Consider the following 27,479-nt stretch of genomic DNA (forward strand, 5'->3'; position numbering starts at 1 on the left):
TCCGCTGACTTTGGATTTGATCAAACAAAACTTTTCCTTTTTTGTCCTTCCACTAAAATATTAGTATGCTTGGAGTTTTTAATGCTCATTCTATAGAAACATATTTGGAATTTTCATGAGCAGCAAGCCATGTTCATCAAAAGTAACAGAAACACTCAAGATACAGCATGCAAGGCATTTTGATCTGGAGTTCCCTGTTTTTTAACTCGTGATAATATTCTAACTTATTTGAGCTGCACATTGCGTAATGTGAAAATAAAATCTATAATGTGAACTATTGTGAAAAATGTATATGACGACGTTTGATAATTTACACCTAAAGTTCTAACCTTTACATAAATCTAATCTCACAGTTTACTGATGTTTAACAAGTCTATTTTGCGAATAAAAGAAATGAGACAGCTGGTCGCAGATGCCTTGTTTCACTCAGATTAGAGTGGTCCGGACCTCAAGAAAACTATTATTTAGTGTGCAATTTAAAATTGGTGCTGAAAGTGTGTTCCCTTGGGGGCTTTTGTTTGTTTGTTTGTTTTGTTTGTGGAGAAAATTGCTGGTTAAATTGCAGATTTGTGGCAGTGTTGTTGCTTTCAGGGACGGTGTAGTTCTCTTGCATGGGCTAAGACACTTTAGTTGTTTGCAAAAAATGAAGCTCTTACATTTTTGACGAAGCCTTTCTAACCTGATGGGATGGGAGGTTAGAAATGTCGTTGCCAGTTTTCTTTGAAAATGGCAGCGGCTAGTCTTCAGTGCAAAAATGGCAGTGACCAGTGCAAAACATTTATTTATTTATTTTTTTATCATTTAAGTGCTTCAGTTTAAAATGAGAACTGACTTTGCGTAAACCTTTTTTGAGTCACACTTCAGCCACCTGTAACTCCCTGTGATTTAGAGAAGAAATGCCAAGAGGCACTCAAGATGCACTAGTGACCTCATATCAGGTTCTAGTCATTTTCACTCAAATGTTAAGTGACAATAACATTTGAAATGGCAATTAAGAATGTCTGATTTTTCTCATTCTGCTGCAGACTGATTGCTTTGTTTATTTTTGATACGTTTAAAGTTGTGTTTACAGTGCATTGTACAAGTATTCACACCCCATGACCTTTTGAAGCCTGCGTTACGTCATTACAATGACCAACTTCAATGTATTTTGCTGGGATTTTGTGCGATAACACAAAGGAAAGGTGACACACACTGATACCTAAAGGCAATTTAGAAAGACCAGTGAACCTGACAGTCCAAGTTAAAGCATTTAAATTAATCTGACTTGGACAAATGTGTTTTTAACACTTTTCTTTTAGATTTTCTTGACCAAACTGTGGGACACTGTTCCTGGTTTGCGCCACCCAAATATTGTCCGACACATTACAGACTTTGTAGCATTATAAAAAAATAAAAATCACAATTTTGATTGTTTATTGAGTCTTGCAATAAAAGACATTACCTTTCCTAACATTGTATCTGATCTTTTTTGGATATTTTCTAACAACTATGTTTGGTCATTTGCGTTAATATGATGATGTTTGAAGAGTTGATCAGAACAAGCTTTATCAGTTAAAAATCATAATTAAAGAAATCTTTCAGTATAAGTTTATTGCATAAGCCTTGGAGTACTGAGATTTTCTGAGATTTTTCCCCTACTGCATAAAATACTTCTAGTTTGATGAAGTTTTTTGAAAGACTGATGACGTTTTGGCTATTTACCAAAAAAACTAAACTCTCGCCACCTTTACATATTATTATTCATGAACTGAATCCTAAATAGGCCTTAAAACAGGTTCAAAGTACATAAAAGCAAGAGCATGCTGGGTAAAAAAAAAGAAAGACTTATAAAGTCTAAATTTCTCCCCGAGGCTGCTGAACCTTATCGGCAATTCTTTTGGCAATTCCGATTTTTTTGCCGGGGCCGTTCACACTGCCAGTAAATGCGACCTGTATGAGTTCGGCAGTGTGAACGGGCTAATGACCTGAAAGCGTCCCGCATGCGCAGTAGAGGGCGCAGTGCTCAGTGTTTGCGGAAGTAAACATGGAGACTAACGGTACAGCTTAGCTTGCATATTTGAAGTTGCTGTCCGGCCGGAGTAACATATTAACAACTTAATCCTCCTATGGTCCGCAATGGTTGTTGCTTTTCTTCCCGCTTGCGTGTATCAGAACGGAGAATAGTGAGATTTGTTGAGAATCAGTGTTCAGTTCAGATGAATACGGTGTGGACGTTAGGTAGCATTTGAATCGGATACGTATCGGATATGGATCACGTTGGAAAAAGAATCCGACCTGTGCTGTTCAGACTGCCATGAAAAGATCGGATACAGGTCGCATTACGTCAAAAAAATCGGAATTGGGTCACTTTAGGCTGCAGTGTGAACGCAGAGTGATGGATTCAGACATTATGATTTATTGATTTCTTGTTCACCTCTCAGTCCAATCAGCAACTTTTATGTTTTTAATTTACATGTTTTGCCTTTCTAACCCCCGTTGGTTGAAACAAAGGAATTTCATGCCATGTCTTCAAGTTAAATGTTTGTTTTGTTTTTTATTGTGACTTGCTGCTCCACATAAATAGAGATCTGATCCGATTAGTTTGGCCACATTGCTAAAACAAATCTTTAATTATGAAACAGTTTGCACCCACAATAAAGGGAAAACAATTTTTTCCTCTTTAATTTTAGAATCTTGTATTTATTATGATTATTGTTGGCCTTTTCTCCATACATGTACATACTTTTCAGTAGCTTGAGACAAAATAAACAGTCAAATAAAAGCTGCAGTGAGATTTGAGAATTTAAACGGAGAAAACTGAACTCAAATGTGACACTTTGTTTCTTCATAATTAGAGAGGTAACAACTCAAACTGCTACACCGTCTTTCCAATGCAATTCTGTCATAAATAATTCAGAGGTTTGTCTCCACACTCTGAGAACATAGTTATGTAATAGAAGAAACATTATTTAGCAGAAAAAAGGGGAAAAACTGCTTTTCTATTTGTTTCGTAGATCAAAAATAAAAATAGAAAATATTACCATTTATCACTTGCTGACAAGTTTGAAAAGCAGCTGTTTTACAGTGGTGACACCAGGCAGCAACCTGATGCCTAAAAAAGAATATTATTTGTCAGAACCTTAAAAAAAAAAAAAAAAGAAATTGAACTCACAGCAGGCACTTAGTAAGGTACGGTCTCTCTGGAGACGGTATGAATACCTAAGCTTCAAACTTTCGTGCTGTTTCTTTTGTTGTTGCTACGTGAACAGAGGTATATGAAAGTCTGCGTTGTCAAAGAGGAGCGGCCTGGTGACGGGAGTGGGATCCTTGTCAGCCTTGTGTAGGAGTTTAAACAGTCCCGTTCCGATATTCATTGGAATTCCCATAATGATGCACTCCGACACGCCTGCAATGAGAACACGGGAATCTTTTAATACCTGGATCAATCACACAAAATAGGTCAAATTACCTGTTATAAACACAAAAGTTTACCGCAAACAGAGTCTTTTTGTCCGAAGTAGGCGGCGTCAAAGAGGTGGTCGGCCGTTTTCTCAAACGAGGCCAGCATGAGGACACTCTCCTTCATTTTGGCTAGTCCAAACCTGGTGATTCCCAGGATCTCCCCCTTTCATACAACATCATGCGGAAAGGGAAAGATGCAAGTGAAACACTTAATAGGACACATCTTTTATCTAATGGACACGAGGAGGACAACTGTGAAGTGGACGGAATAGAAAACAAAGATCTGAAAAGTGTGGAGTGAGGTTATATTCAACCCCCTTTCATCTGATACCCCAACATAAAATCCTGGGCAACCCAATACCTTCAGGGGGCACATAATGTCAGGCGCCATGTTTTCTAAGTACCTTGTAGGACATGAGATCTGCCAGAAGCATGACGTGACGGCGATCGATGCTCATGCCGTGGTTCACCATGGTGTACTGAATCTCATTAATGATGGTGGATCTTGCAGCCTCAATACCCAAAGTCCTTTCAACCTAGATGAAAGGTCAAAACACAATCATTTGCATTTTAGTTTATTTTAAAATTAATCCCGTTCCCTGTATCTTAGAAACCACCAAAAACAAACCCACCAAAAATATCTGGCTGCTGAAACACTCAGCAGAGGTTGCATTTCGATGAAAAAGAAACAAATCAGGAACCTTTAGAAAACTATAACTAGATAATTGGCCACCAAATTGCAAAGGCACGGTTTAATACTGAGCACAGCAGTAAGCATTACTTGTTTTTTTTGTTGTTGTTTTTTTTTCAGCTCCCTGCGGACTATTATTGTCTTTAAATCACGAACAGAAAGCTCAGATCATGGACAAGCCTTTTGATGTCAGGCAGCATAAATAGAATGTGGACTGGGCTTAAAAAGACAGATGGAAATGCCATCAAATTAGATAAATATAAAATAAGTACCAGTCTTTATTATAACTGAGGAATGATATCACAACAAAAACTGAGGGAAATTTGAAAATTAAAAATATGGCAGAATCAAAACAAGCTGAAATGGCATAGTGGACCATTATCTTTAATGTGAGATCACTTAGAGACCAAATAATGCTTTGTGCTTTTACAACTCACAATTAAAATGTATTTATTAGATCCTGCAGCTACTCAGCAAAAATACAGTTGTCAATGCATGTAGAAATCTGCATGGCAGTGCAGTTGGTAGCACTGCTGATTTGCAGCAAAATGTCCAGGGTTCTGAATGGAGTTTGCATGTCGCTGTGCATACGTAGGTTCTCTCCAGCTTCCTCCCACAGTTCAAAGGCCTGACCGTGAAAACTGGGGAGTCTTAATTAATTTGTTGCATGGTTGTTTGTCATTTGTGTCATGACGTTGCCATGGAGTTTCTCACAAACAGCTAAAGCTGCTCGAGTATGGGAAACAAAAAATTACAAAAGTGAAATTATTGTCATGATTACTAAAATTTTAATATCACATTTTTTATTATTATTTTTATGAATTAGTTTTTCTTTTTAATTCCAGGCTTAGTCCTTTTTTAATATTTAAAAAAAGTATTTGCAAGATTCAAATTTAATAAATATTACTGAAAACAACAACAAGTGTTTCAGAATGACAAAATATTCAGGATTCTTATCAGTAACATGCCTCAAATATATTCCTTAGACATTTTCGCCTACTTGTTTCTGTCTTTTTTAGCATTTAGCCCCTGGAGGAATCCCTGCAGACCTGCCTCCTCTGCTGTGTGTTAATTAGTTTTAGAAACTGGTAATAATCCAACAACAATTCATCTAAAAGCACATGAAGTGTTATCATTCAATATCACACAAACTGCTAAAGATTTTCAATACTCGCATCACATCTAACTTTTATGAAGAATCTTTGTTGGAGAGTTGTTTTTAAGTCGAGGGGAGTTTTTCCAAAGAAGTTGATGTGAATGCAAGACAGGGAAAAGTGGAAGCAGCCAATAAAAGTGGAAAATATAGCACAAGACCATCAGTAATATTCAGAGTACGTTTATAACAAAGTTAATATTGAAATGTTGTGTGATTGACTAAATGTTAGAAACAGTAGTAGTTGTTGTAAGAATCTTATCGTTTTTCATTACAGCATCTTTAACAAGGTCAAAGAGAGTATAAGATTCAGTTAGTACAGCTTTTTCTCTGTGTAAAGGGCTGCTTTTCAAAAGCTGCGAATGACACTGAAATCATCAATCAGAACAATTTCAAAGCTGCATAATAGAGCGCAAAAATCTGTACCGACACAAAAAGAGAAATCAAATCTTCATTTAATTCATCGCAGTTCTAATCAGTAGTTTCCTGTAATTTCAGCTGCGTAGTATATGCAGAATGACTGCCGAAACAACTTCAACATGAATGCCCCCCTCTTCACACGTACCTCATATGTGTTGTTCGAGGTGGTCCGGCTCCCGTTGACACCATGCGTTGCCATGACAGCTCTCATGTTGTCGCCTTCAACCAGGAGTTTGTATTTGTTCTTTCCGCTTTGTTCGTCGATGTGAATGACGGCTCGGGAAACTTCAGGTATCCCCTGAACCACCACCTTTAAGGGGAACACGCAGCGAGACGTGGATTTATTTGTAACTAATGACTCTTGACTTCAATTTTATCTTAATCTAAGTTAACTATAACACTTTATTTCCTTCCTCTGTTAGAGAATCTCAGATGTGAAACACTGAAGTTGTTTTCAGTAGATGGATATTTTGGTATTTTAAAAAAAGATCCTTTTTATTTGCCTGATATTCAAAATTTCTAATTTGAATATTATAAATACAATTAGAAATTTTGAAATGAATATAATTTGAACATTTCTGATTATGTTTTATTAGATGCAGGCCGCAATAATCCATTAATATAACACAAAGTTGATCTGTGTGTTTTTGATTTTTGTAAACTCATACATTCAAAACACACACAATAAAAAGGTTCACATAGTATCCAGGAATATTAATGGAAAGTTTGATGGAAGAAAAAACTATGATAGGAAAAAAAAAAAAAGAAAACATTTTTGGACTTTTAGAAGAAAAATAAATTTTGCCAACAATTTCTCCAGGGCTCCCTATCCTTCTTGAATCTAGACAGATCAATATTGGTATTAAGTGTCACTTCATAACATGCCCACAGAGATGTAACATTCTGACTTTAAAGAACTGCTCCCTTCCATTCTGTTTTTCAGGCTGTTAACTGTCCGACAGCTGCAGAGTGCTCTACTTGTTGCTTAAAAGGCTTTTCAAAACTATCTAGAAGTAAATAAAAAAAAAAAACATACATAGACAGGAGAATAAAAATCTCCTTTCTTACAGTCCCAGTTTCCTCAGGAGCTTCACCAGAAAGGCTGGTCTTACAGAAAGATGAATATTAAAGATCCTAAAAAAAGTATGTTTTGTATATTTTTATTCATCTATTTTTTACCTTTGGAAGTTCTTCTTTTAATGACTGCAGAACGTAATACATGGAGCTTTTGTTGTTCTCCCGTGGCGACACGCAGACCACCGCCTCACCGTGCACGACGATGTCGCTGGGCTTCACTCGCAGCTTCGACATGCATATCGAGTACCGCACCGTTTCCGCATTCACCTGGCGGACGAAAACATCTCTGCTAAATGAGCTGCAGGCGATCAGGCATGACAGAAGCCTGAAGTTCTCTCAGAGCAATAAGAGTGTTAAGACAGAGCTATGAAACAAAAAAATTTCACAGATGAACAAACTGAACCGTGAAATCAATGAAGAGTTTGTCTACTTGAAGTCACTAAAAAAATAGATTATCATCTGTAAAGAACTTCATTTACAATGCAACTTGTTAAAGTACAAGATCTCAATGCCATGTTTTCATTATTGAACATATTTATTAAAATGACAAGAGGAAAAAAAGATAACTGAGATCAACTCATGACCAAACCAGGACAGGTTTGGTCCTGGTTTGGTCCAAACTAGGACCAAATTCCTATAAGCTATTCTTTAACTTAAAAGAATAGCTTATAAAAGTCTTATTAGATGAGAAGGTGCCTGTCCAATAAAACATTTAAAAACCAAAATTAAAGTCAATCCTAAAAACATACAGGCAACCAGTGCAGAACGGACAACTTAACATGCTCAGTTTGCCTGTTTCCTGATAGCAGACGTGCAGCAGCGACGATGTGTGTCCAGCACAGAACACAGAAAGATGCAGTGGTCCAGTCTAAAGCCAATAATAGCATGCATCAGTCTTTAAACGTGATGTTTGGTTAATTTTGCAAATTAATCCTAAATGATAGACTGAACTATCGCATTGACCTCTTTATTTCATTTAAAACCAGTCTAAAAATATATATATGCTCCTAGATTACTGATAGCAGTGCAGTTACAAGGAACCTAAGGAGTAACAGAACTGCTGCTTTTTAAAAGCTAGTTTTTCCAAAAAACAATAAATTGTTCAGTCTTATTTTCATTCGAATGTGAAAAGTTAATCTAAATCCAAATATTAATGTCATTTACCAAATTTTGCACAGACTAATTTCCATTTTCTCCCAGCAATGATACAGGACACCATGTTTTTCCAGTTACACTGACTCCGTCTTACTTTCTGAGCCCAGTTGAAGATCCCAGCTTTGATTTTCAGAGCTTTCTAAGCTGTAGCCACCAGTAGCCCACAGACTGGAACTATATCCCTAAGCCTTAGATCTATGGACACAAACCTCATCCATTTAAACTTTATTTAACATTTTCTTCTGTGTTATATTTATTATTTTACATCTTTTATTCTAACTGTTCATGTATAGACGTTCTGGTCTTATTTTAACAAGTAAAATATAAAACTTATCCTAATATATTCTAATCAATTAACACCGTTTTTCACTGCTCTATTTGCTCAGGATAACATTTCTTAGAACATCTCAAACATTACAACGTGACAAAACAGAAAACGAAGAACCCATTAGCATTCAAATACTTTTGCGCAGCAGTACTCATTGCAACTGAAAGGGAAGTATAAATTATTGAGCACTGCTGCGGAAGATGGGATTCGCTTCACATATGCAGTGGGAAAGAAAAAGGAGAAACGAGCCGTACCTCCAACCGGAGCAGCCTTATTCTCTCCAGAGACAGCTTCACCAGGATGAAGCAGTCATCCGGGAGGAAAACCTCTTCAATGTACTCTGAAATCTGTCGAGGAGCACAAAAAAAATAAACGTGGGTTCATTTCAGTTTGGCACTTGAAATTGTTCATGTTTCACATTGTGCGTTCACTTGTGACCCACTGGTCAATTTCTACAGCACAATAGCTCCCGTTTAGAAGATTAGGAAGGATTACCTCTCCCAGAAGCGTTTTCTCAATTCTCCCCTTCACCAGCCGGGCAAAGTCTGCGTCGTCTTCCACGTCCAAGTGAGCCGTGATTATAGGGGTGCTGCATGGTGAGAGGAGAACTCTCAGTTGCTTATTCAAAACAAATTAGGGGCCCGTTTACTACTGTGACACAGAACAACATTGAGAACCTAATTTTACTCTGAATTAGGTGCTAAAGCTGTAGACTTGAGGAGCTTTTCAACAGGTGAGGACGACTCGTTAAAGCACGCACTCCTAGCCATTTGAATTGTGGTTATGACTAAAATCTTGCTCCATCTGGCAGCCATAAATTACAGCCCATTTCCAAAGATTAACCATTTCAAAGAAAATTGCCACCTTTGAAAAAAAAAAAAAGAAAAAAAAAAACACTTTCTCCGCCAAAACGTCACAGGGAAGATATTGAATTTTCTCTGTAATTACTTGCCTTATATTCTTGGAAGCGTTAATAATTTCTTTGATGCGAGGTACCCCTAGAGTGATATTCATCGACGCCACGCCAGCGAAGTGAAAGGTTTTCAGTGTCATTTGAGTGCCTGGCTCTCCGATGCTCTGGGCGCAGAGAGCTCCAACCGCTGAACCTGGTTCCATCTGAGCTCTTTACCAAGAAAATAAAGGTAATAATCAGTCTCTCGGCAAAGACAGCAAAATTGGAAGAATAAAATTTTAGGTTAGAACATAAGATTAATACGGATCACGAGAGAAGGAAAGAAGTTGTTATATACCTCAGTGAGATTGGCTAATTCTACTGTATAGTACTTGCTAAAGAATTCATACCACATTACTGCAGTATTAACATTAATAAAAAGGCAGGTCCTAGATCAGATCATTTCAGCCCCAAGTCAGTTTCAGTATAGCCTATGGATCCAAAAACCAGATTGCCGATTCCAAATTAGCTATTTTTACAAAAAAAAAAAAAAAGAGTTAAAAAAGATCGAGTGAACGCAAAATGTTTCTCTCTTTTTTTATGTTTACAGTTTAATTGCAAACAGTTCTATCTCATAAAATCCCACATTTCATCACATGAGAGAGTGATGAAAGATGCACCATTTCCAAGAAAAGCGCCACCTTTGAAAAAAACTTGTGTGACTTATTACTGACGTTCTTACAGCAATGAGATTAGGTTGGCCAACTGTGGACTCAAGTGGCCAATGAGAACATCTAGAACAGCTTTAGATGTGCAATATTTTGTAATTTTGCTTACAACATGACAAAATGTTTAAATGGTTTAAGAGGTACAAATACTTTTGGAAGGAATAATCAAACATTGCTGAAAAATAGGCAAGAAAGATCAGTCAAAAATAAACATTTGGATATTAAAGACGCCTACACTTAAACACGGTTTTCCGAATGATGTGGACAGATGTGGCATTGGCTTCTGTATTGCTAAATGTAACTACTCCAGTACAAAATTACATTGCTCGTCAAATGCCGCATATATCACAAAGCATTTAGAATAGGGACTCGATAAAATCAAACCACCATGAGTTTTGTACCTCATATACTTGTCTCTGCAGATTCCTAAGAACTTCTCTAGTTGTGTTGGGGTAATTCGGTCCAACTGATAAAGAACCTTTGGCTGCAGGGAATAAATAGTTTAAGACAGATTTATAAGAAAGATTAGATCTAATGCCGCTACAAATTTTTCTTAAATTATCAATACCTCAGTAGTCCCGTTATCATTGATGCCGTACTTGTCTCTGGTCTTCTTGATCCTCTCTGACATGGTCTTTATAAATTTCTTTATCTCCTGAAATAAAAGAACGGGACAAAATCAAAAGGCCATTTATGAGCAACCTTTGGACTGAGATGACTGCCTGTTTGTGTGATATGGAAAATGTTTCATTGTCATGCAAAGGTTAGACGCTGCAGTAAACCTGTTAGAAATGAATTGGACACAACCTCACTGAAAAATCTAAGCAATAAAGAGAGCATTCAGATATTTGAGTCAGTCTAAATGACAAAGATCAGAGTAATTTTGACAGTCACACTGTTATTTAATATGTTCAAGACACAAATCTTGCCGGCACACCATTCTGGATTTAGTACAACAATCCAACATGCTTGGTCACTGTACCTCCAGGTACTTCTCTGCACCAGTCTCTGTTAATTCCTTCATAACAGGGGTGAAAGTTTGATATTACAACCGGCAAAGTGTTTAACAGGCAACTCAATGCTTCTTTGTATTTCTACTTCACAACTAACCGCTATGTTGTTTTCAATTATGTTTAACCCCAGGAAATACACTGAAACTTGTGGTTGTATCTAAAAAAAAAATGTTGAGAAGTTCTAGCGGTACATTGTAGAAGCGAAAACCTTCTCCTGACGCAAATAAGTTACATAAGGTAGATGCTTAATACACCAGATTTATTTCCAAATAAAACTGTAGCACAAGCAAACTAACTATGCCCAATAAAAGAACTTGGTAACAATACAGAACATTAACAGCAAGGTCAAACCAACTTCCAAACATCTTTTGTTTCCCCAAAACAACAAGGTCATGGTAGTTAACTGAAATCAAAATGTAAATGTAACTCGAGTCACAGGTCCATTAAGAGATTTAACAGGGCAAAAAAAAGCCCTGCAAGTTATTTTTATCCCAGTTTTAGATGATAGATAACATGGGCAGGCATAAAAACAGGAGATCAAAAACAACAGTGATGAAAGAACAGGGAGGCTGAAATAGTTAAAAGACTATAAAAGTCAGAGAAAGTATAAAAGGCCTCCTCTCCGTTTGGTGGAGCCAACAGGTCCAGTCCCTGTTTACCTCGAGATAAAAATTTTGAAGCTCTTTCTAATTATATATTAGAAAACAGAATAACAAATACTTTTGGTATTTTCATTGGGTTTCATGACATTTCTTACTCATGAATGCTAGGTAATAGTGTCAAAGTAGCTTACTGATCTTTAGCTCTGGAAAGTAAACTAACTTTAGCCTAGATAAATGACATAAACTCTTTTCAGTTTTTCTTGGCTTGTTAGGTCATAACACTGCAGTTTGTAGAAGAAAGGTCGATCTGCTTCTGGTGGAAAAAGTATACACCTCCTACCCAAGATATACAGTAAATGTGGATTTGCAACATTTATCCAATTTCTAGCTCACATTTATGTTTTTGTGACCCTGTTAAAGCAGCTGGATGTGCTCTGGTCTCAGGTTCAGTAGATTTATCTGAGTAAAAAAAACTCAAGTTCTTTCACACTGCAGACTTGTGGAGTCAAGGCAGGAGTTTTTCAGTCTGGTGACTGCAACTTGTTTGAACACCTGAAAATGTTGGTTTTATATGTAAAAGAACAAAATTCTTCATTCAGTCTACATCTGAACTCAATCAATAAACCATAAAATGTCGGTCAGCTGACATGTAAAATGACGAACGTGCTCCTAAACGGTTCCACTTGTTATTAAAAATTGTTTAGAATTTTGAAAGGGGTCATTGCCCAAATAAAAGGGCAACAGCACCGTCATTTTACAGAACAAAAGCTGTCTGAGAGCTACAACAGTTAGCACATTTATTGCTGAAATAAACCAACAGCTTTAAAATTTGCAAACTGGACAACAATTAATTGTATAAAATCCTAAAAGCATGTCTTTTCCCCAGGCAGATAAAATAAAAAAACAGCAACTATGAGGATCTTTTTCTGTAGATTTACAACAGTCATACGCTTGGGCAATTCTTACCTCCAAGAAGCTGTCTCTGCAGCACAAAAAGTCCGCCTTTTTCATGATGCCATCAGCAGTGAGGACGAGCTCGTTCTGACTGAGGGCCGGCTCATTTGGGCAAGTGTAGACCGCCTGGAGAGGACAAAGAATCAGAAGCAATCATTCGCACAATCGGCAGTCACTGGCAGAGAGACAGTAACCCTCCGGATGAACGGTTCACATGCATGCTCCATCGTTTACTGAATTACACTAGTGTTTAACAGACTAAATGACTGTCGTTTTTTTTAACATTTCTGAAAAACTTCACAGTGATTATTATAGACTCAATGCAGCTATCTGCATTCCGAGTTAAGAATGTCGCTATCAGGTCATCTTTAAATGGAAAGGGGATCAGCCTTTTGAAATGAGCCCATCTACTACATTGACTGGTCAAATGTTAAAAATGAGAGGCTATTTCCAAGTCAAATATTTTTTTTATCTGCATTATTTTTGCTGCTTCAGAGAATCTGGGATGTCCCATGTTTTCCTTCCTTGTTACAAGCCAAATGATCAATTGCATCAAAACTGGAAGTAAATGCTATTGTTCTATAATCCATATGAATAATTATGACTTAATCTTATATTATTAATGCTTCCAGAGCCATAATAATAATAATAATAATTCAGGTCGACGAAGAGGGGGGGAAATGATATACCACAATCCTCAAATAAGAAAATCCTCCAAATCCCCTAAGGTCGGTGTAAAATTGAGTTTCTGAACAGCAGCCCAATTGAAGCTTTGACCATTTTGTAATATATTCATAAATGCACTCATTCAGAAAATTAGTGCTGAATGAAAGATAAGAATTCAATAGAGAAGGTAGTTTGATCATAACAATTACACAGTAAATTACAAGGACAGCTTTCCTTAAGCAGCTAAAGTGGTAGAGGTTTGGACCAGATCAAACTTAATCTCACTTTAGTTTAGATGACCCAGTTTATCTTTTGGATCAAACCACTGTCTGGAAAATAGATTTTGTTTCTTTAATTATCTTATCTCTGTTTATTAAAGTAAGAGACTCTGGAAAGATTAATGGCTTTTTGGGTTGAAGAAGTCGCAACTTAACATTTGAATGTAAAATGTGTTTTCTCACACAGAAAACAGTCTGAATGTCTGTTTAAAAAGAAAAGAAAAAGAGATCCAGACATGAAGATGCAATTTGCTGAAATAATTTTTCAATTACCTTAAATAAGCAACTTAATGTATACATGTATACATGCATGCCTTCATGTTATAGAGTAGATAAATAGATGTTTAAAAATGTGTCGTTTGTTGCACAAAGGTATGTTAAATACTATGGTCAGCTTTGATGATATCTTTCACAATATCAATTATTTCATTACAGCTATGATTAAAACTAACCTTAATTAATATCACAAGTGTTCTTAGAGTATAAGGACTTTACTTTTCCAATTTAGCACAATCTAGTAATACTGTGTGCATCAGACTGTCTTCACTTACAGGTCTCCAAGTTCTAATTCATGTTGTATAGATTAAATTCTGGTGCATTTTAGCAACTACACACAGTTGAATAATCACTAAAATGACAGATTACTATATTATTGGCATTAATTTGTATTTAAAAAATTCTTTCACAGGTAAATATCCTTACAGTTTCCCTTTCTGTAAATTTTCAGCTCAATTAATAATTAAAAGCAAACCAGGAATGTCAAACTTTTGTCAGCTCCAAGTAATTTGAGAAATTTGCTCAAAATAATTACGAAATTACTGTGTTGGCAGCAGAAACAACTGGACTCAAATAAGGGCCTTACGCTAAACAAATACTTTTAGTATATTTTGGCGGTCTACCCCAAGATGTGTGACAGGCAGGACAGAAAGAAAAGAACGCATCGCTAGCAATCTGTTTTTACTCGTCTTAGCTCACCCTAATATTGTCCAGAACTCTCTTGAACTCCAGCGGCTCATCCTTTCCTTCCATGGCAGCCGGATCCAGGCCATCGCCCCCATAAATAAATTGGATGATGTCACCCGTGGAGCTGCGCACCGTCAGGTCATACTGAGAGCACAGATCCTCGAGAGACTTCACCAGACGCCTCTGTCAAACCAAACGTCCGTCAAAGTTACCAAAAAGCATCATCATCAAGGCTACTGCTGATTTTAATCATGAAAAATGGTCCAAAAAATAAAAAATAATCACTCAATTGACTGACGGTCAATATATAAGAGCAATTGTTGGCCACTTTACAGTTTGTTTGCATTGAAGGTGCAGTTTGAGGACAGGCTGATTCATGTTCTGAAGACGTACGGGGTTTACACATTTCCCAGTTTAATTCGGTTCTCCGTTACCATAGGGATCCATCGGCATTACCTGCATGTATCCAGTCTCTGCCGTTTTGACAGCAGTATCCACCAGACCCTCTCGACCGGCCATGGTGTGAAAGAAGAACTCGGTGGGCGTCAGACCAGAATAGAAGCTGTCGGCCACAAAACCCTTGGCAGCAGGCAGCTGGAGGTGAAATTATTATCGACTCATTAAGCAAGCTTTAAAGTGTTTTGAAAATGCCCATGAGAGCATTGCACTTATCTGGATTTTATCCAGTTTTCTCCTGCGGTTCAATCTATAATCGCTTTCAACACATGAATGGGGACAAACCAATAGATTGTGGGGCAAGTTAGTATAGCAAGGACTACTGAAAATAAGTTAGTGTAGCTTATAAGCATCACAGTAACAAGTCAGTAATACTTTTACAAAGTTGTTACCCTCATGTCTAACAAACACTACATTGGTGATGCTTTGGGTAATATTTCTGACGCATTTAGTTTCTTTCTTCTTTGTTTTTATCAAGTTTACTTATCTATATGACCACTGGGCTGTTTAATTTCGTTTTTGTCATGTGGAAGGGATTTACAATTAAAATATCTCAGGAATAAAGGTTGAACATCACATGAATCTTCTGCTTAGTGGGGTTGTTTGCAACCCCAGTATCAACAGTGCTGTACAAACAACAGATGAACAGAGACAGGAGAATGAAAGAGCTCACTTTTGAGTGTTTTTCAAAGTGAGGCAAGGAGCGGTTTTCAAAACCATCCGGGACTCGAGAGCCACTTATAGCCTGCTGACCCACACAGGCGATCATCTGGGAGATGTTAATGAAGGACCCTGAATGCAAGCAAAACAAAAGGATCAGACAGTAAACAGAGCATACAGGCCAAAACGCATTAAATGCAGGAAACAGCAGCTCTAGAAGTTTCACATTCACTATCCATTGTAGCTAACTTTTGCTACAGTGACTATCAAGTCATAAAACAAAAAGAAAAAGAAAAGCCAAAATATAAATAAAAGAATTGTCATAAACACTGATGTGGATTTTGTCTCCAGACATAAACGTTTACAAAGAAGTAAAGTTCCAGATACGTAGTAAAGAGCTGAAGGAAAACATATTTCATTTATATCGCTAATATTTTAGACCTATAATTGTAAGAAACTGCAACTGTAATTAGACTTGTTTTCTTCCCAGAAACCTAAAAGGTTCTTTCAGACCTCCATTGTCTGGAAGAATTTTCTCTGCTGGTGTGTAAAAACATAAGCACTTCTTTCATGGTGTTAAAGCATCAAGGCTTCTCTGAAAAAAAAAAAAAAAAAAAAAAAAAAGAACCAGATCACTCTATCTAATTGCACTGAGCTGTCACAGAGAGGTTGCACAGAGGTCAGGGTGTCACTTATCTGAATTCCGGATGTAATCACTTAGAAACGATTTCCTGATGCTGTCTAAAAGCTTGCCGGACTACCAAAGCTCATGCTGCACCATGTTTTCCCCGCTAACTCAAACAGCAACAATAACTATTCCTACAGTTTAAATTTAATTGGATAGGATGGGGATGAGCTGACAGTCATGGGAAAGAAAGGCAGCAATAAGGCAAAGGGTGCTATTAATATTAAACCATAAGTGCTGCAAGTCCTTCAAAGTAAGGGCAAGGACTCCCGACTGACCTCTTACTAATTCTGTCAGAAGAAGTTTTGTATCTGGAATGTGCTCACAAAACGTTGGGTTACTTAACGTAATACCTCGTTCGTTGATGACGGAACTACAGTCCTGAACAGATACAGTCATCAGAGGGTCGTATAGGAGCACCATCTTAGAATCTCTATAGAACTTAGATTCAATGTAACATTTTAAAATTCACAACAGGGCATTGGACAGTAACATCAGACATTATAGGGTAAAGTTTGGAATGTTTGTGAATGCTGCCAGAAAATTTCATACAAATAAAGTTTGCAAAGTTGCATTTCAAGAAATGAAAACTAATAGAAGAGATCCATGCAGAGCACAGATGAGTCACCATTGTGTAACACCAAATTGGGTGAAGACAAACAGCATATAAGCAAATACATCTTATGTCAATTGTTAAGCATAATGTGAAAAATGTGACGATTTAGACAGCCACAGGACCTCATGGAATCAGGGAGTCACTGAATCAACTATAAACTTATCTGCACACCAAATATTCAGCTCTGGAAAAAATTGAGAGGCCACTGCACTGAACCCCTCCTCCTGAAAACCTCCTGGTTATTCCACCAAATATTGATTTCTGAACTCCTCCTGAGTTAAAACAGTGGTATAGCTGTTTCTAAATGAATATGAACGTGTTTTCTTTGCATTATTTGAGGTCTGAAAGCACTGCATCTTTTTTTTTGTTATTTTGACCATTTCTCAGTTTCTGCAAATAAATACTAAATTTTGCTTGGACATGTTGTCAGCAGTTTATAGAGCAAAAGAACAATGTTCATTTTACTTAAACATGTACCTATAAAAAGTAACATCAGAAAAACTGATCATTTTAAGTGATGTCTTCATTTTTGCCAGAGCTGTATGTATAACAACTAAATTATGACTTTAAAAAAAGAGACATTAATACACAGATGCATTCAGCATACTGTATGATTATCAACTGGTTTTAGCTGCTATTCAACGTCACTTCTATAAAAAATGCCTTTTCTTAAAAGCACCTGAAAGCCTCTCTACCTTCCTTTGCTATTTTCTTTTTTTTACGTAGAAATGTTAGAAAGACATACTGATCAAACTCACGCTTTTTGTGTTTCTTTTCTGTGATAACGACCAATTAAGAACGGAGGGTAATCCTAGAATAGTTTTCAGGCAGGCTTACCTTTGGAGCCACAGAGAGCCATAATGAGGGGGCTGTTACTCTTATCAAGCTCCCTCAGACAAGCACTGCCAGCTCGATCTCTGATCACAGAAAGCTCTCTCAAGATGAGAGCCTGTCGAAAAAGCAAAACAAAACACATTGGTGAACATCACAGAATGACAGAATTCTTTTCATCCTATACATACAAGTTAAGCAATTTTCAGCTATTTGTATCAGTGTGCAGTATGTACATTAATTTACTGATTTAATGTCAAAGATATGAAGCCCTTGTTTATTGTTGTTCTGTGTGACTTTGAATTGAACCGATATGCTTTTAAGGTAAAAAGGCAAGTTAAAATGTTCACCTTTTGTTAGTGGAGTAAGTCGATGAATAAGTGGCCATTATAAGGCTGGAAAAATAGCTTAATGAGTGGCTTCTATTTTTAAACACAGGAATCATTTATTATAAATGATTCATGTGGGGTCAGATCAGTATGTGATCACAGCTGCTGTAAAAAAGATTTTTGAAACATTTATAATAATCACTCAAATTTCTGCTGGAGACTAGTTTGAAAGTCCTGTTTTGTTGGAAATCAGAAAACTCAGCGACACTCCTAATGAGTCACCATCAAAGTGGCGGTGAGGAGGAGTCCGGGTGTGATGAGCCCACCTCCAGGGTCTCCTCTGCCGAGCACCCGGGCTGCTGCTGCAGCTTGCCCGTCTGCAGAGCTTCGATGTATTCATCACACTTCTTGTAGCCGTCGTCCAGCAGGTCCTGTTTGGCCTTCAACAAACCCGTCCCGGGAGTCACGTCACCGATTCCTATAGAGAAGCCTCTGTTGGCTGAAAATCGAATGAGAAAGAACTACATTCAGAACCACATTCAAGTGATATTTTCAGATTTCCTGTCAACTTTAAACATTTTCTAACTCAAAAGACAGGCCGCTGGATTAATGACTGCTCTAGCGCCCAACCACTGGGCTTAGCAGGTTTTCTGGGGGAAACCTTGCACATTTAAAAGAGAGTTGTGGCTGCATAATGGCTTACTTAATATCTTTTCAACCACACTTTGCCTTCTGCCCAGCTTGTCATTAAAAACGCTTACTTAAAGCACTCTGTTTTGCAATGATCCTTTGTGGCTTACCCTACTTGTGGAGGGTAAGTCACCCTCCAAAAAATAAAAATAAAAAAAAGTTTAAAACCATGTTTAAAAAGCAAAAGTCTAAAGCAATACGTTGGGATGCATTTTCCAGTTTGTGGTTCTCGTTTTAAAGACCAGTTTAAGAAGCTACAGATTTGGAAATCAAAGAAATATTTAACTATCGTTAAAATCCACCCACCCTTGTGTTCAAAGGTTTCAAATTACAAAATGTCTCAATATCAACATTATAAAAAATCTTCTTTTAAAGAAAGCTCCCATAAAAGCTAGCCTACCGGTTTGGGAGAAATTACTATAATAAAGAGATTTTTGTCTGTTTTTAGGAATATTTACGTTATATATTTTTGGTGTACACTAAACATTTGCAAAGTTTTAGTGACCAGATTTTAGGCCAACACTGTGGACCACCTACAGAGATAGACCGGAGCGAGTCGTGCCAGGCGGGACATGGCGTTGGCAGCCTCCAGCTGTCCCCAGTCTCTTAGCAAGATGTAGAAAATGTTGTTCTTTGAGCCGGACCCCAGGGTGCCCTTATCCATGCTTCCACACATCAGCTCACTGTTGTGAATCACCACAACTGAAGGTGTGCCACAACAACAAAAATAAAAACACAGGTACAGAGATGAAGCCGTTAGATCCAGAAGAGAAACGTCGACAAGGTCAATGGAACAGTGTGATGTTTGCCTCAGGACAGCTGATAATGTTTTAGAAATGAAATGTGATATGAGAGACAGTCACTCAATGAATAGTGTGAAAATAATTATTTTTTTTCCCTTAAGAAATTAGATGTGAAATTAGATATTTAGGTTGGAAAAAAAAGTAATTTGAACTTTTTGTGATTTCTCACTATACTTTTCCAAATTTGAAAGTATTTTACTATTGATTTTATATTCCAAAACAAAGCAAAAATAATGAACATTGTGTATAATTTTTCTCCCATGATCCAATTATAAGCTACTTTGGGGTGGCTGATCACATAAAATCAAAGTGAATAAAAAGTAATTATCAAGACAGTAAAAACCATTCAAACTTTTAATGTGAAACTCACACGAGTCGTTGTGGCAGAGATCCTCTCCTTTGCCGCAGTACTGTTTGCCTTTGGTCCGCAAGTTTGCATTGACAAGGCAATCTTTACTTGGCTTCAAAATGACACTGAAGATCTGTTTACCTGTCCACAAAGCAATTGGCTGATAGAAACACAACAGCATATTAGCAGTCTAAGAAAAACAGGGTGGCGTGACAAGAGACACTGTGGTTGCTCTACCTTTATTATACCTTTATTATAGCAGGGCGAGGGAGGGAGATCCTGATTTTTTCATCCTTCCCCACAAGTATTGACGCAACAATCTGGCAGGCTTTCGACCTATCGAAAAAGGTGTCCTTCAGCGTCAACAGGTACGCACCTTAGAAGACAAAATATGTCGCAAAGTTAGTGCTGGTGAAACATAGCTACTTGTCAACGCTGCTTTATGGCTCCCTTGACAAGCAAGAAATTGACACTTTAAACAGCGTAAACATGTATTTTTAAACACTAGGAAAACTGGGGGAATTTCTAACATTTGTTGATGAAAAAAAATTTTTTTTCATTCTAAGTTAAAGATTTTGAAGCATCATATTAGGAAAGAAACAAACAAACTACTGTCATCTGTAAACGCTTACAACAGATCTCTGCACCCACCTGTCAGGAAGTCCTGAATAGCAGCAATCAGAGGCTCGCCATTTCTTGGAGTAACAAGGTTAGCTTTAGTCTAGAAGACAAGACAAATAACCGAAACTGAAAACTTACTGAAGGCAACATCTCATTATTGGATTTCAACTAAATTATTAGATTTCAATTGATTTTATTGGCAAATTTTTAAAGGAACCCAATAATCTAGAAAACCCAATTTCATCCAAAAACGAAATGCATTTCTATTATACCAGCCTAATTTGCCGTCATTACATCATCACAAAAACATCAGACTTAAGAAATATTGAGGAATTAAATACATGTAAAAAGTGCCAACTTTAAGATGACAAAATATTATTATTTTAAAATAAAAATAGAAGTAGATCTTGCTTCAGTCAGGAGTGCAACTTCATTCATAAGTGAATGAAGGAATGAAATAAGGAACACATTAAGTTGGAATATTACTGTTTTATGACAATGACTATTTAATTTGCCATTATTACTCCAGCTTTTTCTTTTCCAATGTCACATTATCCCCCCCCCCCCCCCCCCCCTATTCTAAGCATTAACATCTCACTAAGATCTCAAACTAGGTGTGGAAACATAAAACAGTTAGTTATTTTTGTCCAACTGGTCAAAAATAATATTGGCAAGTCAGCTCTGAATGCATGGCACCATAAATATTGTACCCCAAAATCATATTGAGACAAATATCTGCAGACTTCAAAAGACCTAAAATTTTAGAACATAAAAATAAAAAAACGTTGAGGCTCTGCATGAGATCCAAAACATTGTATATATGTGAGTTTTGAAAAAAAAAATTTTTAGGTTTTTTTATACATCTTTACTTTGGGTGAAAATAATTGTGCAGGGTGTTGTTCTGCTTGAATAATGCGATGACACAAACCCCCATCAGGACCAGGGCTTCGGCTTTGGCTTCTTCAGTCTGAGGCAGGTGGAGATTCATTTCATCGCCGTCAAAGTCGGCATTGTACGGCGTGCACACGCACTCGTTAAACCGAAACGTCCTGTGGGGTTTGACTTTAGCCTGCGAGGTTGAGAAAGAGATGATTCATCATAAGCGAAAGGAATAAAATCAGTATTCTGCTCTTTGACTTTGCAACATTAAATCACCAACGGGAGACAAAAGACACCACTCGAATTCACACAATAACCATAATTACCTATGTTCTTCCAATCAGCCATAGCTCTTTGTAGAGAGTTCATGCCTCATTAGTGCATCATAGAAAATTATTAATGTGGTGGGTGATGTAAAGTGCCTGAGCATTCATTTGCTTACATTCTTTTCTGCCTTTTGTTCATGTATGGAAAAAAAAAAAAGAAAAAAAAACCTATTTCAGCTGTGACTTCTGATCACAGCTGAAAAATGTAAAATGAAAAATAGTTTGTTGTTGGGAGTAGTGCAATAAAATGAGATTGCACATTATAATTGCAAAAGTAAGTAGCAGATTAACTTCGTAACGTAGGCGGTCAAAAGCTGACCTTTGTGCTAATCATTTTTAATACTTAAGAAGTCTTTACAAATGAGTAGCCCTCACAAATATGGTTTCCATTAGATCCACTAGTCCTTGTAACAATCAGTCCTAAATATAGTGTCTCTTCAGCAATGCTACTGCAACAGATCCATTCTCAACGCCTGGAGTTGTTCTTTCCCATTAAAGCTCTAAGCTTGATCGGGAGAAACTGCTGAAAAAAAAAATCAACACAATCTAGACTTCCCTGGGCAGAAAAACCTTTTAAAAGGGCATTGCCATCAATCTTCAATCATTTGAAGAGTGAACTGGACTAAAACTCAGGTAAATCTGGTCCTAAAACAATTCTAAATCTTAAAAAAAATACCAGTTTGTCAGGTAAAGTGCCTTTTGACGACTGAACTAAAGTTAGGAAGAGCTTAGAAATATTTTTAGTCAAAAACCCAACTTACTATGTGAGCCATGATACTGAGTTTGTGCAGAGAAGGCTGTCGATTGAAGAGGACGATGTCTCCATCAATCAGATGTCTTTCCACCACGTCACCAAACCTCAGCTCCTGAGCTATCTTTTCACGGTTCCCGTATTTCAAAAATCTGATGAAGTCAGAGATGTTTGCTCTGAAATAAGCTTTGTACATGCTGCTTTTAATCCGAGGAAGAAGCAGCTAAATTTACCTTTTTATCTGTGTGTGACGAGTCTGGATAAAGTTGGCTCCGGGGTGAACGTCTGGGCCGTTACGAACGAGTTTCCTCATTAGTTCCAGATTGGCTTTGTTTACCTTCAGACAGAGTCAAAGGCAGTTACTTCAACTTAGACTCTGACTTTATGTAGGCCGTGTAATGAATTTCCCGAACTTATAAAGAACACCTTACCTTCTCTGGATATGTCAGGATTTTAGCCACGTGAACAGGGACAGCAACCTCATCAATCCTTAGGTTTGGGTCAGGGGAAATGACAGTTCTTCCAGAGAAGTCCACTCTTTTTCCTGAGAGGTTTCCTCTGAATCGACCTGAGTCATTAAAGTAAAAATGAGTCAAATTCAAATAAATTATTTAAAAGCGTAATACAGTAATACAATACTAATTGTGCAAAGATTTGAGAAAATCTTTAAATGTTATTGAACTGCTGCTTGTGCTCAAAATGTCTCAGTAAGTATGATTCGGACTCAATATTGTCACTCACAAAAGTAAAAAGGAAAGAAGGAAGGGTGAAAAAGAAAAACATGAAGGTGGATGGATGATTATTTGCTTAGTTAACAAACAGAAAATTCCAAACGTTTGTTTTGAAAGACTTGATCGACATTAGACGTGACGAGCAGGAGGAATTTGACTAAAAGAGAGAATGCCTTCTCCATTGAATGTACCTTGTTTTCCCTTTAGTCTTTGCACAAAGCCTCTGGTCCACTTTTTAGGTGCCATGTTGAGGGGAATGCCAGAAAGTTCACTGTTGATGTAAAGGGCACACTGCAGCTGCAGGAAGTCCCAGTCCTCCATTATCATCTGGGTTTTTGCTCCAGTCATTCGATGCTAAAGGCAAAGAGCATGATAGAGTAGACTGTTCCAAGGGAAAATAAGACTTATGGCATTAAGATGATCTGTAGAACTGTACTGTTTTTAAATGAAGGAATCAGAGATTCTCTACAGACGATAATGGCAGTTAAAACTTGGAGAGCAGCTCATTTGACAAATTACACAGACTAGTGACCTAATTATGCAGGAGTAAAAGCCAAGCCTCATCAATGGCCCCCTGTAGGTAAAAACACTTCTATTGACTGAAATGTAATTTCTATTCCAAGTGCAATGACGCTACGCTTTGAAAAGACGATTCACATCAGACCTAATAGCTGATCCATCTCAGCTCAGTCTTCATAATTTAAATAATTATTTACAGTCTTCACACAAGAGTCTAAAGCTACCTGCTAATGTTCTTTAGTGAAGGTTGAACATATGCAGTGTGTCTTTTAGCCAAATGGATTCACAAATTTCAACTTTCAACCCAGTACAAACCTTAAATTATGAGATAACATTAAATACCAGTGTTGCAATTGAGAATCTGCGATCTTTGAGGTGGGTGTAGACCAGACATTCAGCCACAGTGATTTAGGATTTAGAGCATATTATCTGGTAAAAGTCTATAACAGTTCTATAACAGCTTTATAACAGCAGCAGTAAAGCACCTCAGGCAAAAAGGAAAAACAGCAAAATAAGGACGTCTGGCCTGAAAAGGAGTAAGATATTATAAACTGATGAATTTCTGTGTCATGTTAACATGATAAAGTTCTAGAACTCTTCTTTCAGAGACCCCAGGTGGTATCAGTGAAGAAAGACGCATTTTTGTTTTATTGTCTTTTCACTTTTGGTACACAATTTTGTATTTTTATTTCTCAAAACAGTTAAATACATTTTTCTTTTTCTTTTTTACCGCATAAATTTCTGGTAAAACACGTCAAAGTTTGTTGGATTCATTAGGACTGTGACAGAACATCAACAGGTATAGGTACATTTGCAAGGAACTATATTTCAGTTGACGACGGTTTCCCTGATTAATACCGACCTTTTTGATGACATCATTTAGGAAGATTATCTCCGTCAGCTTCATGGTGAGATCGTCCTCATTGGTGCCCGACTTCAGATCGCTGACCACTGACGGTCGGATGCAGAGAGGCGGCACAAGCAGACGTGTGATAATGAGATCTGCGGGTTTCCCCGCCTCTGGGTTCATCAACAGCAGAGGGATGTCTTCTGCAGGAATTCTCCGAAACAGATTGAGAACCACCAGAGGGTTCAAATTTTCCTGTAAAAAGGAATGAGACTCAAAGTGAACCAGTCTCCAATAGAGGAGCAAAAAAAAACGCTAACTCTTTAGTATACATGTAGCTATGTATTTCTATTTATTTGAACAGATTTGAGCCTTACCTGTGCTCTGGGCAATAAAGGCTCCATTAGTTTGTTGTGCTCAATGGCAATATCAAAGGACTGCAGAAAATCAGACACGAAGGGCTCCACCACCTTTTTGGTTGTTTTATACTTCTCGTGGATGATCTTAAGCAAGCCACACTTTTTCACAGATCCATTGAAAGCGCCGCAGTTCAAGCAAATTGTCCTTTTGCGGCATTTGTCAGAGATCTTCTTCTTCAGCCCTCGTTTCTGCAGGTAGGCCAAGTTTGGCCGTTTCAAGTAATCCATGAACTGCTGTTTGTCCTCTTTGGTCAGGATTATACTCGAACATGTCTTGCAGATCATCTGCACAGAGAATATTAATTTATATTTGAACGTTGAATTTACGCTTGGAACCAGTCACAAAAATGCCTCAATGAGGAAAGACGAGGCTACATATTCAGATGTTTTAACATTTAAAAACACACATTTAAGTTGTATGAATACATTCAGGAGAAGGACAAATGATTTTAAGTTTGGAGAATTTATTTAGAACTTCATTTATTATCTTGTTCTGATTGTGACGCTCTAGTGACATCTACAGGACATACAGAGAAATTAAGCAATGTTTCAGGCAGGATTGATCGCTTTCACTGATCGTCCTGGTGATCAGATGTTCCTTTTTAAGTAAAAAGGAAATCATGATTTCTTACCTGCAAAATCCCAATAATTGCTTTGAAGTAGCCGACATGAAAGCAGGGCAGCTCCAAATCCAGGTAGCCGTAATGTCCTAAACAATCGGCCAGATTTTTCCCACATGTCAGACATGGTCTGTCTTTCTCACTGGTTCCCTACAGGAAATATTATGTATCTCATGAAAAATGAGCAAACAATGTTAATGTGCAAAATCCTGTAAAGTGTTATACTTCCGTAACTATCTTCACCTCCATTTTCTGTGCTTTAACCTTCTACATTTGTACGCATATAGATTTGAAAGTATTTAGTCTTAAGGCATACTCTTAAGGAAACCCTTAGAATGGAAGTAAGGAGTGTAGGAAGTATGGAGGAGAAAAGTAAAGGAGACACTGTTGAAGTGTACAAGGACACAAAGAGGAAGGAAGGAAGGATTTTTCCATCCTATTACTTTCCTTTCCTGTAATTATCCAGACATTTCCAAACCTTTGCAGACTGCATATGAACCATGCTGTACAAAGTACATGAACTTTGGCTGCTTAATCACTTTTATACATGTGGACAGCTAAACTAAGCAGTTTTTTTTTTTTTTTGTATGCGAGCATAACTGGAGTTAATAAACGTAATAACTTGTAATTTATTCTTGCACAGAATAACGTAAAACATTTCATAAAAAATAATAAAAAATGACCGTATTATGCTCCATACCATTCGGTGATCCAACACTCCATAAGGCAAAGGAGTGCGTTTGTTATCTTGGCTGTACAGATTTTTACTGACCACCTGGATGTGGGCCTGCTTTCGCATCTGTTCTGCAGATTTCATCCCAAAGCAGATGTGGCTTCTGTAAACAAGCACAAAGAGTCCAGATAAAGACTGAAATATGCACAACATTTCAGTTGTGAACTATTCAAACGAATAGTTGCTACGTTCAATAAGATCAATGTCATATTAATAGTGGGCTGCAGAGATGTTTTCGACACTTTCATTTGACTGACTGAAAAATTACAGAAAATCCACAATCATTTAAAACAGTTTTTATGAAAATTCATTGCAGTTGACTGTTGCATCTCATTCAACTGAAAAAGAACGATCCAGACGCATTATTAACAGCTCTTAATGAGCAACGTTCAGAATTTACGAGAAATTAGATCCCAAAATTAACAAAGAAAACACGAATATAAGGGTTAATGTTGCACAAATACGTCACAATATGTCTGCAAAAACACTCAAAGTTGCCTGGTCAACACCAAATACAATAATATTAAATTACTGTAAGTACTACTAATTATCAGATATGTTAGTCAAGAGACAGTAAGCCTAATTTGTTCTTTAATATTTTAAATAATCTTGGCAATAACTGCAACACTTCAACTAACTGTGGCTATCAGACTGAGCTAGCAAGCTAGCAGTCACACTCACATTTTCTTCGCCACATCTGTCTCTCTGAATTGTTCCTTCACCATTTTGATAGCTATTGTTACACAACCTTTCGCACAATTAATTAAATTGTTAATCTATCCTTATTCCGACATGCTGCCACGCTGTCTTCACATGCTGTGAACAAACTAGCCAAAAGCCGAGCAATGTATTGGTAGCATGTGAGGCACATAGGTGCTACGTTCAATGTCTGTTCGTTATCCTGAGACGTATTTTTTGAAATGCTGACATCCTCCCTGGACTTGGGTGCAGTCAAAAAGTGTATTTCTACATCTAAATGTCCTTGTTTCAAGCATAATAATAGGCTGGCATTTCTTCTTTTTCTTTTTTCTTTCTTTCTTTCTTCTTTTTTTTTTTTTTTTTGCCTTTCTTAAGACATTAATGTTTGGCGACTTAAAAAGGGAGCTAACGCCGAGTATTTCTTTCAAATATTTTCATAATTTTGGGTCACAATTTAGAATTTAACAATAAATATTTTCTCTTTAAATTCAGCAAATGAATTTCATTTCGCTTTGTTTGGGTGTTTGGACGTTTTTCTATTTTAAAATGCA

At 37.2% G+C, this 27,479-nt stretch overlaps 1 protein-coding gene across 2 annotated transcripts; it reads right to left on the bottom strand.

The window, feature by feature from the left end:
• Positions 1 to 2,661: 2,661 nt before the first annotated feature.
• Positions 2,662 to 27,126, bottom strand: polr3a (polymerase (RNA) III (DNA directed) polypeptide A). Of its 2 annotated transcripts, XM_008436921.3 has the most exons (31): positions 26,911 to 27,126; positions 26,197 to 26,332; positions 25,509 to 25,646; positions 24,835 to 25,161; positions 24,473 to 24,712; positions 23,283 to 23,445; positions 22,792 to 22,928; positions 22,594 to 22,697; positions 22,371 to 22,512; positions 21,333 to 21,473; positions 20,435 to 20,504; positions 20,032 to 20,159; positions 19,805 to 19,943; positions 19,169 to 19,333; positions 18,268 to 18,440; positions 17,619 to 17,730; positions 15,494 to 15,612; positions 14,821 to 14,958; positions 14,377 to 14,547; positions 12,470 to 12,583; positions 10,871 to 10,906; positions 10,457 to 10,543; positions 10,290 to 10,372; positions 9,221 to 9,391; positions 8,764 to 8,857; positions 8,523 to 8,615; positions 6,888 to 7,052; positions 5,854 to 6,018; positions 3,849 to 3,980; positions 3,475 to 3,607; positions 2,662 to 3,388 (listed from the first exon to the last, which is right to left on the bottom strand). In XM_008436921.3, exons 1-31 carry the CDS (start codon positions 26,952 to 26,954, stop codon positions 3,240 to 3,242), a joined length of 4,209 nt encoding a protein of 1,402 aa, XP_008435143.1. In that variant the 5' UTR covers positions 26,955 to 27,126; the 3' UTR covers positions 2,662 to 3,239. The 2 variants fall into 2 exon arrangements, with proteins under 2 accessions (XP_008435143.1, XP_008435144.1); XM_008436922.3 differs by lacking the exon at positions 10,871 to 10,906.
• Positions 27,127 to 27,479: the final 353 nt, after the last annotated feature.

The sequence above is a fragment of the Poecilia reticulata genome, chromosome 19 (assembly GCF_904066995.2).
Source record: "Poecilia reticulata chromosome 19, P_reticulata-male-v2, whole genome shotgun sequence".
Taxonomy (NCBI): domain Eukaryota; kingdom Metazoa; phylum Chordata; class Actinopteri; order Cyprinodontiformes; family Poeciliidae; genus Poecilia; species Poecilia reticulata.